The following is a 14,584-nucleotide window of genomic DNA, read 5'->3' as shown; positions in this document are numbered from 1 at the left end:
CACTGGATACCTGGTCTTCATCATCAGGAGGGATCCTCACCCTCACCACACCGGAGATATTCACAAGGTCTTGCATTACCTTCCCGGATCTTCCAATGATTCTCCCAATCAGAGCTTTGGGTACCGCAACCACATCTTTATGCAAACCTAGCCGATCCATAGCCTCCCTTGCTAACTCTAGGCGTCGAGCAGCTTTCACATTACTCCGCCTGACCAGCTGTTTGGCGTGGAGACATTGTAGATACATCTTCTTCAGGATAGCTACTCGGTTTGATGTATCTTCTCTGGCTGATACTATCACCAACTGCCGAGTCTCAGATGCCCAGCGCACCTTACACACTTTGACCGCCTCTTTAAAAGCCTCATGCACATCTTCCTCAGCACAGGCTTCTTGCATGTCCTCTGGTACATCAATCACAGACTGGAAGGTCGTGGTCTTGCTCACTTCCTGGACTGAAGGCTCTAGCTTTACCACGGACAGCTTTACCGTTGACCGACCGGGTGACTGTCTTCTTCAGTTCTTAACTCACCAACTTCACACGATTGGATCACTTAATGACCCTTGGTCATGATGACTATTGGCAGTTCTGCCTTATTATCACTCACACTCACCTGCTGTAAGTCTTCGTCCAACTTCTCCTGCAGAAGACTTTTTACTGCTCCTCTGAGTTCCTCCATCTCTTCCTTGAGGTTCTTGTTCACACTTTGCCAGGTGGACAGGTGACCTCTGAGCTCCAAGACTTCTTTCTCGAGCCCCTCCACCCTGTGCTCGGCCATTTGTCTCAGGATTCTTTCTCGTTCGAGATGTTCTTCCACTTTTTCTTTTATTAGCTGTATCTCATGATCTTGTTCCCTTTTGGCCAGCACGTGTCGCACCACTACTTCTTTGATTATATTGTCAAAGGGTACCACTGGGTCACTCCCGTCAGCCGAGTGAACCGTCCGTTACCGTTTAACCATGTTTTTACCCCAGTCGTCTCATCTCCCAGCCCACCTTCCGTCATATCACGAGACGTCAGGTCCGTAAGTTGGGCAGATGTACTTCTTCTTCGGGTCAGTTCTACATCAGACCTGTCCATTTTAGGAGGCGTCACTGTCCCAACTTCTGTTAATCCAACAGTAGAAACATCTCCCTCATTCGACCATACATCATCAAACACAAAGTCCCGGCCCCTCTCCAAGGCATAGACTAAGTCACGTGGTATCCCGCCCCCTTGGCACTCACCACCTATGGGCCCCTCAAACATCACTCTGTCTATCGTATAGTTCACAGTGAGCCCATGTTTACAGCGAACCTGGACCAATCGCTCGGTCAGACAGAAAGTGAGATGAGATCCTGTCAGAGTACCTGACACTTTAAGTCCAGCCGACCCGAGACTCCTTCTCGGTGCAGCATTACGGTACACACCTGTGGCCCGTCATTATCCGGAAAGAATATTCCATATTCAGAAAACAACATACACGAACATTGCTGTTCCTCTTTTGACACACCTGCCCCTTTCTGGACCACCCCAATTTGGGTCACCACCCCCTCCCGGGACTCCACCCCTTTTTGGATTACCCCCAATTTGGGTCACCGCCCTCCTCTGGGACTCCACTTCTTTTTGGGTGACCACCCCTATTTGGGTCACTGCCCCCTTCTGGGACTCCACCCCTTTTGGGGTACCACCCTGATTTGGGCCACCGCCCCCTTTCAGGATTTCCCCATGTCCGTTATACCAGACCTCTCAGACCACAGTTCACACAACACAGTTTGTCTTTTAACGATACCACACAAGTCCTTGCTGGCACCACCACAGCTCCTGCTGTCACTGTTCACCGACACCACCGGCTGCTGTTCACAAACAGTGGCTGGTGTCCTCTTCTTAACGCTGTCGAGTTACAGGAAGCCACTTGTCCCCTTCGCAACCCCGCCGAGTTACAGGAAGCCGCTTGTCACCTTCTTGACTCCCACTGAGCCACCGCAGGCTGAGTTGAGAAAAGAAAAAAAAACATCACACAAAAAACTCACGTGTCCTTTTTGTGTGCTATTCAGGACGTTCCGTCTCCTCTCCTGAGACCGTCCAACACACAGGGTGCACCGGGTGCCACTCAGGGAGCGACCCTCCTCCCAGTGCCTCCCAACACACCGGCCACACCAGCACACCACACAAAACTCACGTGTCCTGTCTGTGTGCTATTCAGGACATTCTGTCTCTGCCTGAGACCGTCCAACACACAGGGTGCACCGGGTGCTATTCAGGGAGTGGCCCTCCTCCCAGAGTTTCCCAACACACCAGCCTCACCAGGTCCAGGAACTTAGCGGGTGCTCTTCAGATCATCCATCTCCTCCTGAGACTGCCCAACACTCACTCCTCACCAGGTCCAAGGTCATACCACGTGCTCCAGGGATCCGATTCTTCTCCTAGAGTCTCCCAACACTGACCCTCCAGGACCTTGCTCACTGAACCCTCCAGGTACACAGTCTCTCTCACTGACCCAGGTCAGTACAACACGAACACCTGTCCATTACCTGTGTCAGCCCCTCAGGTCCTCGGATACCTCTTCTCCACAGAGGCACCCTATCAATCACCAGTCTCTTTCTCACTGACACCGGTCAGTACAACACGGTTTTCACGACCGTCACCTGCTGGCCGCGCAGGTTCTCGGACCCCTCTACCGCAGAGGTATCCTATAAGTCTCTTTCTCCTGGGGAAACGGCCGCACTGGGCTCACCGATCCAGACAGTTCCTTACTCACTAGGCTGCCCCACGGTTCCAAAACCACAGCCGGGTAGTGGCTTCCCCAACTGTCAGCCTTCGTGGCTCAGCGTTGCCCTTAGCAACTGACTTTGCAGTCCTCTTCCGTTGCTCCCAGCAACAAGGCTACAACAATGCCCATAGCTTTCTCCACCAATTGTGAGGTAGCACTGTTATTCGGGTAGGGGATAATCGCTCAGCAGCCACAAAATCAGATCCGGCACAGATTTTCCATAAAGCAAGCATAGTCCATGCGGTTTATTCAGCATCATAAACCCACAGCAGCAATAAAACTTCATATAAACAGCAGAGCGTCTATGGCAGAGTTTCCCTTTGTAAACCCTGTGTTCACACAGGTTGTACAATGTCCAGCATACAGGCTCTCTTAGCCTCATTTATCTCAACCATGTCCAGGTCTCCTCATGGCTGCTTCAGCTTACTGCAGACGTTCATTCTCTCCCCTGGGAACTCTCAGACACGTGCAGCCATTCACCACAGCCCCTCCACAGGCTGTTAGCCAGGAAGCTCCATCTCAGCGGGACCTTCCACACTGCACCAACCAGGTCCTTGCATTCACCACATGTGACCTACCCTGGCCACATTATATGGTTCATAGCCAAGCCCACCGGGTCATATGACTCTGACCTCATCACAGGTCCTTCAAGCACTTACACACTCTTTACAACAGTGTTCTTTAAGCACACCCGCTGGGTGGGTTTGTAGGTAACTGGCCCGCCCATCTCCCTAGTTACCTGGAGACTTCTCCCTGTCACATTAAAGCAGCACCTCAGCAGTATCACTGCTGATCAACACATAAGTCTCCATCTCAAAGCCACCCACTTTGAGATACATAATGGCCATTCAGTATTCTGCCATTCATCCTTTCTCCTGGGACATCCACACAGCGCCCACTAGCGGACACAGTGGTTACTACACCACAGTATGCATGTAATCTTTGTGTATATATTTATTCTATCTATTCTATTCTAACCTGTCAGTGTGATTTTACAGTATACGCACACAAATTGCCGGATTTTATTCTATCTGTCTATCAATTGGGTGTATATATATATATATATATATATATATATACTGTATATATATATATATATATATATATATATATTCTATGTGTGTGTTTTGATAAATATTTCCTTTGAAAATGATGTGTGAATGACATAGAACTGCTGTATGTAAAAGCTCATGTTAAAATCGCAATGTAATCAGATAGCAATCGCAATGCACTCAGATGAAAATTGGATGCTAGGTGTGAAAATCGCATTGTACTCGCATGTCACTCGTCCTTTTTTTGGTCCTGATAACGGAATGTTTTTTTTCTCACGTATGGAGATGAGCCCTTAATGTAAAGGGGGTTTTACACATAGCGATATCGCTAGCGATATCGCTATAATGTCACCGATTTTGTGAAGTATCACACATGCGCTATGTGTGATACTTACCTCCGACCACTCGACCGCTGTCCATCGCTGATCGCGCGAGAATGTCCGGTTCCATTTCTCGTCGGGCGCTTCCTGCTGGCGCTGACGAGCGACGCGTGGAGGCGGGCGGGAGGATGTCAGCATCGCTGTGTGTGAAAGGTGGGTATCGTGCGCTGCATCGCTGCTGCATCACTGTGAGGTCTGCCTGTGTGACAGCTCACTAGCGATCATTTAGCGATGCACCAGCGGTCCTGACCGGGTCGGATCGCTGCTGCATCGCTAAATGAAAAGGGGCCTTTAGTCTATAACAACCTCGAGTCTCATAGACTTAAATTGAGAAGTGACTTACAGTCCGCCCAGCAAACACTAGTGTGATTTGTCAGGTCACAACTTTGGTCATGCGGTGCCGAAATTTACTGGAAATGGTAGAAGACAACAACTGGTAAGTATTTTATTCCACACAAGGAACATTACTAAAACCTATATGAAGGTGAAAAAAAAAGAGATACTTTAAAATTAAACTGTACATGTTAGGTTAATTTAACAGTATTAGGAGGATATATGCAAGCATAATATCAAAGTAGCAATGCACTAAAATTAATAGCCATCAGAAGCTACTATAACATATTTAGGCCTTATTCACACAGCCAATTTCAAAATCATGCCCTTTTCAACATGAAAACTGCATTTTGAGATGCGTTTTTTCCCCCATTTTCTTGTCCATTTTCGGTCCGCATGTCCTTATCAGGTACAATTTGTATCCTTATTATGTATATTGTATTCACTGTTGTCCGTTTTACAAAAAAAATAAATCCCTTCTCAGTTTCCCCAGGTCACTGAGCACTTTTAAAACTGAATCTATTCAATAGTTCAAAAGCTATTGCTTTTGATCTGCAGCAGTTTTTAAAAATCAGATTCCAACTGCGATTGTTCATTGTGCAAATCATTCCTGTGAAAGGGGACCTTGATTTATAATAGCGCACAGTGTGACTTGCTGATGCTGCTTAAGCAGGCAAAAAAAACAGATGGGAAAACTGACCAAGTGAATAAGGCCTTAGTTAAATTGCATTACGATTCTAAGCCAGAAGGTACGGTAAAAATAAACATTGCTGTATACCAGGTTGGTCCTTTCCCCACTTAAAGAAGCACTCCCATTAATATTTTTTTTAAGGTATACATGTGTAAATTGGCATTTACTGCAGTGTAGGTGCATTAATAATGTGTGCAAACTGTAAAGCGCTGGGGAATATGTTAGCGCTATATAAAAATAAAGATTATTATTATTATTATTAATATATTTTTCAATTGCCATCTACCCCGGTTTCCAACATCGTTTCAGTCCTCTTCTGGGTCTAATGATAGTTATTCCGAATTGTGGGCTCTGTCACGCCATTCTTTCTGTACCTGGTTGTCGGCGTGACAATGCATGTCTTTGCTTTAACCCTTTGCTCCTTTCCCCCTAATTGAGCTGGGATACTGATGGCTGTTACCTGTATGGAGTCTGCTCAGTTCCCTGCTCTGCTGCGTAGCTGCACATGTGGTGTTAGGTCTTTGCTCTGCTGCATGACCATCCGCATGTGTGGTCCCTGGTTGCCGCTGTGCAAGCTGTCCGCAGGTTGCAAGGTCACTTGCAGCTGGTGCATGACTTTCCACGTGTGTCTGGGTGTGCAACCGCTGCCAGGTGCCCTGAGCCTCATTTCCTGCACTGATTGTGCTGTAATGGTTTCTGTATTTGCTTAGGGCATGCATGGCCACATCTCCCCTGCTTTTATCAGGGTTAGTGTGTGTACTTGAAATGCTGTCCACAGCCTATTTCTGAGGAGCAGCTCCTATATAACCTTCCCCTTCCCTGCTGGGCATTGCCTGAGCTACTCACAAAGCTCCTGAACTTTGCCATGTGTGTTCCTTGACCTCTCCTGTCTATATTTTGGTACCAATGTCCCTGCCTTCATTCCTGCTTTGTCCTGTTCTTGCGCCCCACCCTGGAGGTGGTATATCCGGGCCTGGATCCTTGATCCTGTACCTGTCCTGTACCTGACACTGTCTGAACAATGTCTGCTGTGTTATGTTTCTGGAATTCCTCTGTGTCTGGAGCCTCGCACCCAATGACTTTGAGTCTCTTATAACTGGTGTTCCTGCTTAGCATCTACTACTCTACGTTCTGACTACTATGCGGTGCTAGCTCCATGCAGGCCCAGCAATCCTGCGGTTCTAGCACCATCATGCTTGAGTACCTTCCTAGGTCCGATGCCCTGAGCCTGACAACCGTATTCTGGAACCTGATGACCACTGCCTGGAGCTTGGAGCCTGATGACTGCATTGGTGCCTTTAGGTTGTGTCAGATGTCTGGAACCAAACGACTCCTGTCTGATGTCTGCCGGTGACTCTGGTGTCCTGATTCCCAACCTGTATCCTGATGTACTCATGTCCAACCTGTGTCCTGATGTTCTGATGTCCAGCCTGTGTCCTGATGTCCAGCCTGTGTCCTGATGTCCAGCCTGTGTCCTGATGTCCAGTCTGTGTCCTGATGTCCTTATGTACCCTTATGTCCTGCCTGTATCCTGATGTCCCACCTATGTGTGCCTCAGTGATCCGTTGGTGCCTTGAGGCCCACTGGGTGGTACCCATCTGGGAGGTGTGGAATCGGGAGCTTGGCATAGCCCTGTTTCGTTTATGTACTGTGTGACTTTAGTAAACTTTACGCTATTTATACCTGAAGCTGTGCGGTCTTATCAAGTCCTACGTGTCTTCTCCTTGTCCACATGCCCAGCTGCCACAGAATCCCAGTCGCTGCCCTTCCCTAGGTTGGGTAGGCTTGGGTCCCCCTCTGTGTGGTATAGAGGGTCCATATTGTGTCCCCAGGGGGGCATGGGGGTGTTTATGGGCTGGGCCATGTCTTCGGCTGCAGTTTTACAGTGACAGGCTCAGTCTGAGCTATATGCGTGAGCTGGAAGTTGCTATTACAATATAAGTCTATGGAGTGTCAGAACAAGGCTCCATAAGATTACATTGTAAGGGCTGACTTACAATGGCGCATAACTCGGACGAGAGCTATCTGATAAAAAATTGCATCAGTTTTATTCAATGAGGCACTGCAGTTCTCTGTATTTTTTCTCAGCTTTATTTGGAATGAAAAAAAATGGCAGCATACTGTAATTTCACTCTGAAATCTGATGGGTGTGAGAAAAAAAATCATATGCCATATGGACCATCAGTGTGGCATCAAATTTTTATTGACAGATTGCAATTCGTAAGATGGGAAACTGTAAATTGTCCTGTAAAAGATTAATAGCTGCTGAGTAAAAAAAACAAATGACTGCACACGATCAACACACTGATTATTTATAGGCAAATTTGAGCGAACCCTAGTAGCAACTTCCGGATCACACATACACCCCACTGTGATCTGTTGAGTCAGAATCGCTGTCACAAATCGGTGCTGGAAAAGACAGCGATTGGTGAATCTATTAACAAAATGACATTAGACCACAGTACACACACAATTACACATGTTTAGCTAATAGAAAATGGAATGGGAGGGGTAAATGCGAGCCTGGGTATACATTCTGGCATCATCAGAAGATTACACAGAAACTTTAATTGTCTCCATGAAAGAACAAAAAGTTTCTGTTTAATGCCTGGCATAAAACACAATCTCACCATGTCATCAACAAATAATTACACACTGTAGAATGTTAACAGACAAGAGATGGGGGTAGAAATCTGCCATTGTATGGAATAAGGTCTGGTGCTTAAGTGTTTACAAAAGTTACATTCCTATTCCACCAATGCACACATACTCCTAGATGTTCAGGAATTAGAAGAGGCAATGGTAATATTAGAGCACTTAAGCCTTAGCAGAACAAATAAGCTTAGATTTTATTTACAGTGCTGCTCTGTTGTATTTTTTATTTTAGCACAGAATCCCCCCCAAGCAGGGGAGTCAGCTGCACCCATTCATTCATACTGGACAATAATATTGTAGAGAATTGTAATGGTGGTCATGATTTCAATTCTACATTCTGGTCGCGGTTTATTGTCAACAACCAGAGGTAGAATTTTTAGAATGTGTTCTGATTTGATAAGATATTATGGGAAGGTGTATGAGCTCGATAACAGTGACAATAAATGGATCCTTTGTAAGGTATTGCACATGTTCATAGTACAGTTACTTAATGTAAAGTCAGGATGATGTTGAGTCAGGGCATTTTACCATGAGTTTACTTTAAAAATCAAATTAGTACTTCATGAGAGTCTCGTCGGAACTTATGACTTGACCTGATCTTGCTTTGCGGGGATCTAACAGATAATTGATATGACAATATGTAAAATGTTGCACATTAATTGAATTGTTCCTTTTTCTCTACCTCTCTTATAACAGTGAGTTTAACACAAGCTTATCCCAAACTGGCTCCTTACAGACCTCCTGCACAACTGATATCACCTCCTCTATTGCTATCAGTGATGTTTAACATTCTTCTAAATATGGCCATTCAGATCTGCGCCTTTGTAATTGTACAGAGGCAGCCATGGTACAGCACATCTAACTACAGGTATGTTTCCATTGAACAGGGTCATGGCTGGGAAGCACCAACAAGCTGCTCCGCCTGGGGAATGATATTTAGATACAAAGCAGTCCTTGTGTTCCTTTTTTCAGAAAGTTGCATCTCTGCATAGCCAAAATGCAATCTTAGCTTATGTTAAAGCACCACTCCAGTGTTTTTTATTTTTTAATTACTGCTCTGGAGTGGAATCTCTAATCTAAGTTACCTGCACTTAGTCCTATACTCACCAGCCGCCATCTTCATCTGATCGTGGCGCTGCATCGGTCAGTATCCAGCACTTTGTGACTCCAGTGTTTGCTGGGTGATCCAAAAGTCACAACTTAATGTAAGTCTGTGAAAGGCAGAACAGGGCCAGAATGAGTGTCTCATAGACTTACACTGAGAGCTTGTGACCATTACCTCTCACTTACAGTCAGTCAGAAGTTGCGGTCACAAGATAGTGATGCAAGACTGTTTCAGCTCCGGGAAGAGTTGATAACAACAGCTGGTAAGTATATTACTAGGTGCAGGGACCATATGTTAGTAGAACCACTCCAGTGCTGAAATAAACAAAATGCTGGTGGGGTCATTTAAAGGGGTTCTCCGAAATGTAATAAAATAAATATTACACATTTTTCTAAATATCTCTATTTAGCAAAAAGGTATGTTTTATCTACTGCACTCTGTTAGGATTTTAAGCATGGCAACAGCCAGGACATGCAGTAGGATGGACTGCATGAAGGACAAGACAGACGCAATAAAACTATCAGGCTGACTGAGATGGATGTTTATTTTCAGTCAGCTAAAGAAAGGTGTTTATCTTCTGCTTTACTTCGTCTCCACCTAGTGTCCTGTCAGGTTGACTGAACCGAGGAATGTGACAGGACACTGCTCTGATATGACCTCTGTCTCTTCCAGCCCTTACTACTTCCTTTAAAATCTAGGACAAGTTGTGATTGATGGTAGCTGTAATGTCCACACGGTATAAGAAATTCAAGAGAGAATGCTTTAACTGTATTTTATTCTTCTCCTTCTTCCTCCAGCACACAGCATAATATTTCTCTCCTCAGGCTCAACTGAAACTGAAACTCTCCCAACTCACTTCCTGTCTATACCGTTTCAGTCACAAGATTTCCTTTCTTAAAGAGACAGGTCAAATCATTATACATTACAGCAGCTACCGTCTTTGAATCCTGACAGAGTGCAGTAAATAAAGCATATATTTTTGCTAAATAATGGTATTTAGAAAAGTATTTCATATTTAAATGTGTATTATTTATTTTAGTACATGTCCTTAACCAATGTAAAGTGAAGACCCTGTTTGGACCCACTTTATGTGCTATTTTAGTCAACATGTTATCAGAAAAAAATTGAGATCTGATGTCTAGTGTAGACATATTTTTTAAAGTCAATAAGAACTGAATTTAGGTACAGTTAAGAGATCTATTCCACTGTGTATATTATGCAAATGATATATTCATCCACAGCTGGGCAATAGATTTACCCTTTGTACTTTATTGCTAATGCCCGGCTACAAATTAGATGGCTGTCACTCGAATGATGCTTCGGCCGATTGTTTGCCTGACAGCCATCTCAGCTGCGGCTCCTGTACACAGGACTGCTCATTCGCTCCTGTCTTCTCTGACACATCTCGGCTGACGGCTAATCTTCAGCAAGACAAATTGATCAGCAGTCTGAAATTGGACATACAATACCTGATCAGCATCTCACCTGACAATCAGTTGGCTGGAGCTACCATTCACATTAGAGTGATGACTGAACTCATCTATATCAGGGCGGTGGCTAACATTTGTCTAATATAAATGGTGGCTTAGAATCTCTTCTTATTACTTTGAAAAGCAAATCCAAGAACAACATACGGTAAAATTGAGGAATAACTCACAAAGCCATTGTCCGACATTGTAATTTAAGTGAATAATAGGTCCAATTGTATAAGTTGCATCTAGCTAATACCTACATAAAAAGCTGAGCGTCATTGAGTATATTTCTTGGTTTATCTTGTACTGATCCCAAATTATAGTGTATATTATATTCCATGGCTACTTTCATAATTCTATACAACTTAAAGCTGAAATCTCTCACCATTCTCTACTGACTTAATGTCTGAATGTTTTTCTGGAGATTTCCATTCTGAGAAATGCATCATTTCCACTATATTTTGATGTAGAAAAATTAAATGTTCCACCATAGTGAAGATGCTCAGCATAGCCACTAGGGATGTGCCTGTGGACATTTTCCTTTAGCAATCAGTAAAATTAAATGTGTCGCACTTGCATAATATGCAGATCAATAAACAACTATAGAGATTAATATGTATATCTGATCATACGGAGCAACACGTGTTTTGTGTCTTGGGAGCAAAGCGATTTTTTTCACATATTGTTATTTTTGACAACTTTTCTTTTGGATACCCTACTGTCATAGATAAAGTATAATAATGGTCTGATCTGCATTATTCTTATGTTTATAGAATTATTTATTTCTTCTGTTATAGTGCTTGTGTAGCTAGTACTAGTAATTTCATCTTTACAAATGGAAGCACAGAATTTCCAGAATATTCGGAGTATGAAAATTCTGAAACTACAACATTGTGGTCGGTAACAACTATTAGCTGTGTGGTTGTTGCTTTTGTGTTCTCCAAGGGAAAACCATTCAGAAAACCTATATATACTAACTGTAAGTATACTATTATAGACCCATAGAAAGTAATGTGCAATGAGAACTTGTAGCAAGTAAAATAGCTAATAAGACTTTGAAATAAAGGCCTAGATTCATCAAAGCAATTTCACCAGAATTCTGATGTATATTGCTTTGAAAAGTTGCTACATTTTTGGACAACAGTCAGTTGCCCAAAATGTTGCAATTTTTGGTGTTTTCACACCAGTTTCGCCAGCTCTGACAAAATGAGTGAAGCCATAGCAGAATGGGGGTGTGATGGGGCGGGGGTAACACCACAGTACGTCTAAATCATGAAGAGCTATGACATTCCTTATGACAGAAATCTTACTAAATTCAATGAATGGAGTAAGACTTGTGACAAGTCTCATGAAGGTACACACCACTCATCAAGCAATCCTGCACCTTTAATGAATCAGGAGCAGCTGACTCCAGCATGTTCCCTTATCAAGACTGACGTGAAAATCACTGGTCTTGATGAATCGGGAGTCGGGACCCATATTATTTGTATGAAAAGATGTATGATGAGAGCTTCTCAAGTACTTTATTAGTTAATACTCAAACTGCAGTCTGACAACAAGTAATAATTAGAGATAAGTGTATCCATCTATGGAAGATCAAACTCAAGTCGAATCTCCTGAAGTTTGTGGTCTTACGTGAATTCAAACATTTTAAGATATGATTTGCAGTTCACAAAGTAAAAACATGCCTTACACTTCTTCCCACATTGCTGAACCATTAGTTTGTTCTGCCACATGGGCCTCCCAATAATGCCCTGTTGCTATATCATCTTATCATACCTTATACAGTGGTGGTCAGTACCTGGGCCATCACAGATCAGTGGTTCCCAATGGAGCACAGTTGTTACAGCAGAGATTTTTTTTTATCTCCAGAGTTACTGGGTAAGTCTCTCTCTGTCCTTTAGTGTGTAAGCCCCTATGATCAGCCGGATGCTTTCTCGTGCGCTCTTCAGTATTGTGTCAGTTTTTATGGCCAGTGTAGTCTTTACTCACTCTCTCTCTTTTCTGTAGTGTGTGAGTAGTTTTAGTCAGCTTGGTTATATGTCTCATCTCTCCCCTACATGTATTTTCTGAGCAATTGCATGTTTTCAAGTATTGAGATTCATGTAAATTTATCGGCCAAAGTTTGGAAGAAACTGGCAAAGTTGGCAAATTTGATTTTCAAAAAATCCACTCAACTCTTGTGATACTTATTCCACACAATTTAGTAAAATACACACACACACAGGCCTTAATCACATATAACAATGAGGACAAAATCCAGCTCAGGATGCTTGGCGAAGACATTGTATAGATATATGCATTTTGGGTGAATAATACTTAATCGTGTTATACACCAGAAATGCATAGATCTATTGTCATGACTGCAGCTGCTGCGCCCGCCCCGCCTGTCATATCCGCAGCTGCAGCGCCCACCTTGCGCTCCTCTACTTAGGCTACTTTCACATTAGCATTTTTTAGCGCAGAGCTTCGTGCACAATAGAAACACATGCAAAAACGCATCATGCGTTTTTGCATGCGTTTGCGGTTTTTAGGTGCATGCATTTTAACCAGTTTCTAGCCATGTTAACTCTTCAAACGCATGCGTACGCATGTCCATGCGCACGCCTGCGTTCCCATAGACTGTAATGCGTTATTTTGACACATTCCGTGTGCATGCGGATTTTCGGCGCCGTTGGACGGACCCAAAAATGCAACAGGTTGCATCTCGCGCGCCTAGGCGCACACCTTAAAAAAAGATGCACAAGAAAATGCATACGAATGCGTGCAAACGCTAGACCATGCGCACGCCATGTTAAACATAGGTGCGCATGTGCATGGAAGCGCACGATGCGCTGCGCAAAAAAACCCCGCTAATGTGAAACCAGCCTTACCTCCCCATTTCGGCACGCCACCTTCCTGCTGGTCGGGGGTCCCAGCGCATCTCTCCCTTGCTGTCGGTCTCTCCTGGCCGGCGGCGGATCTGCGCATGCATCTTAGGCAGCGGTCGCGTGCTCTGCCGTTCCTTTAACCCTGCAGCACCTGATCCGGAAGTGCTGTTGCTTCTATCAGGTGCTGTCTCAGGGTATATCAGTCGGCTCCTCCATAATGGAGGCGCCTGATTATCGTATGCATCTCATACGCTTGTCTAGGCCCCTTTTGTGGGTACTTGCCCACTATTCACATTTAACCCTGTCTATGCTTTTTTCTCCTAGGCTAGTCCTTGCCTTCCATTGTATCTGTGTTCCCTGCCTCCTGCTCTGTCCTAGTTGTTCCCATCCTCCTGCTCTGACCTGGCTGTCCCCAGCCTCCTGCTCCATCCTGGTTGTGTCTCCGTCAGTTCCACCAGTCCAGTCTGAGTTGTTTCTCTGTTTCTCCTTGAGCCGTCCCTCTCGGTGCCAGCTGTCATGGTATCTGCCCCCCTCGGACCTGCCCCTAACAATCCCTGTATAGGGGTTGGCTCCACCTGGTCCACTCACTTGAGGGAGCTTCGGTACCGTGATCCAGAGGGTCCACTGTAGGAAGCACGTCACCCCTAGGCGTCACATATGTTATGCCTTCTTTATGGATCTTGTAACCATGCTATGAATTTGGAATTTTCACCATTTATTTTCACTGGATTTCTATATTCACCAATAAAGAAAATATATTTAAAAAAAAAAAGTTTATACAACATATAGGCCCTAGATCAGATAAAAAGCAAAACAAAACATAAAAACAGGGTATCCATCAGTTAGATGTACAACCAATAAAAGGGTTTCTTCACTAATAATAAATAAAATTCCATATCTAAGGAATAATTAATATGCACCTATCCATATTAAAACATCAACACATAGTGAGAATTCCATTATCTTATTAAATTTACCTGGACTTTAAAAGGGTTTGAGCACGCCATCACTTTTGAAACACCGTTTTGGAGTGAATATTGTATGAAAATGTTCCTACAAGATTGAAGAGACTTCATACTGCCATAATCTTCTTTCTGGCACCAATTTCTTAAGACCTTACCTATCCACTTTTAGTAGTGGGTTGTCCAGACTCTCTCTCTCATACTTTATTTGCCAAAACTATTCATATGCATCCTCTACAGGACTGCCACTAGGAATTTTTGGGCCCCATACTGCCAAAATTTTCAGGCCTCCTTGAGACTCCACTCAGGCTCC

The 14,584-nt window shown here is 44.1% G+C and overlaps 1 protein-coding gene across 1 annotated transcript in view; it reads left to right on the top strand.

Annotated features, from left to right (window-relative positions):
- LOC141092484 (probable cation-transporting ATPase 13A4) overlaps positions 1-14,584 on the top strand; it is a 374,510-nt gene that overhangs the window by 329,726 nt on the left and 30,200 nt on the right. The window contains exons 26-27 of the mRNA XM_073578655.1: positions 8,559-8,730; positions 11,237-11,418. Of these exons, the coding sequence (XP_073434756.1) occupies positions 8,559-8,730; positions 11,237-11,418 (354 nt within the window). The remainder of the gene's footprint in view (positions 1-8,558; positions 8,731-11,236; positions 11,419-14,584) is intronic.

Source organism: Dendrobates tinctorius, unplaced genomic scaffold, assembly GCF_039654945.1.
Source record: "Dendrobates tinctorius isolate UK_male_01 unplaced genomic scaffold, ASM3965494v1 ptg000060l, whole genome shotgun sequence".
NCBI classification, from domain to species: domain Eukaryota; kingdom Metazoa; phylum Chordata; class Amphibia; order Anura; family Dendrobatidae; genus Dendrobates; species Dendrobates tinctorius.
The sequence above is the reverse complement of the archived record's forward strand: the minus strand, read 5'-3'. Positions and strand labels throughout refer to the sequence as shown.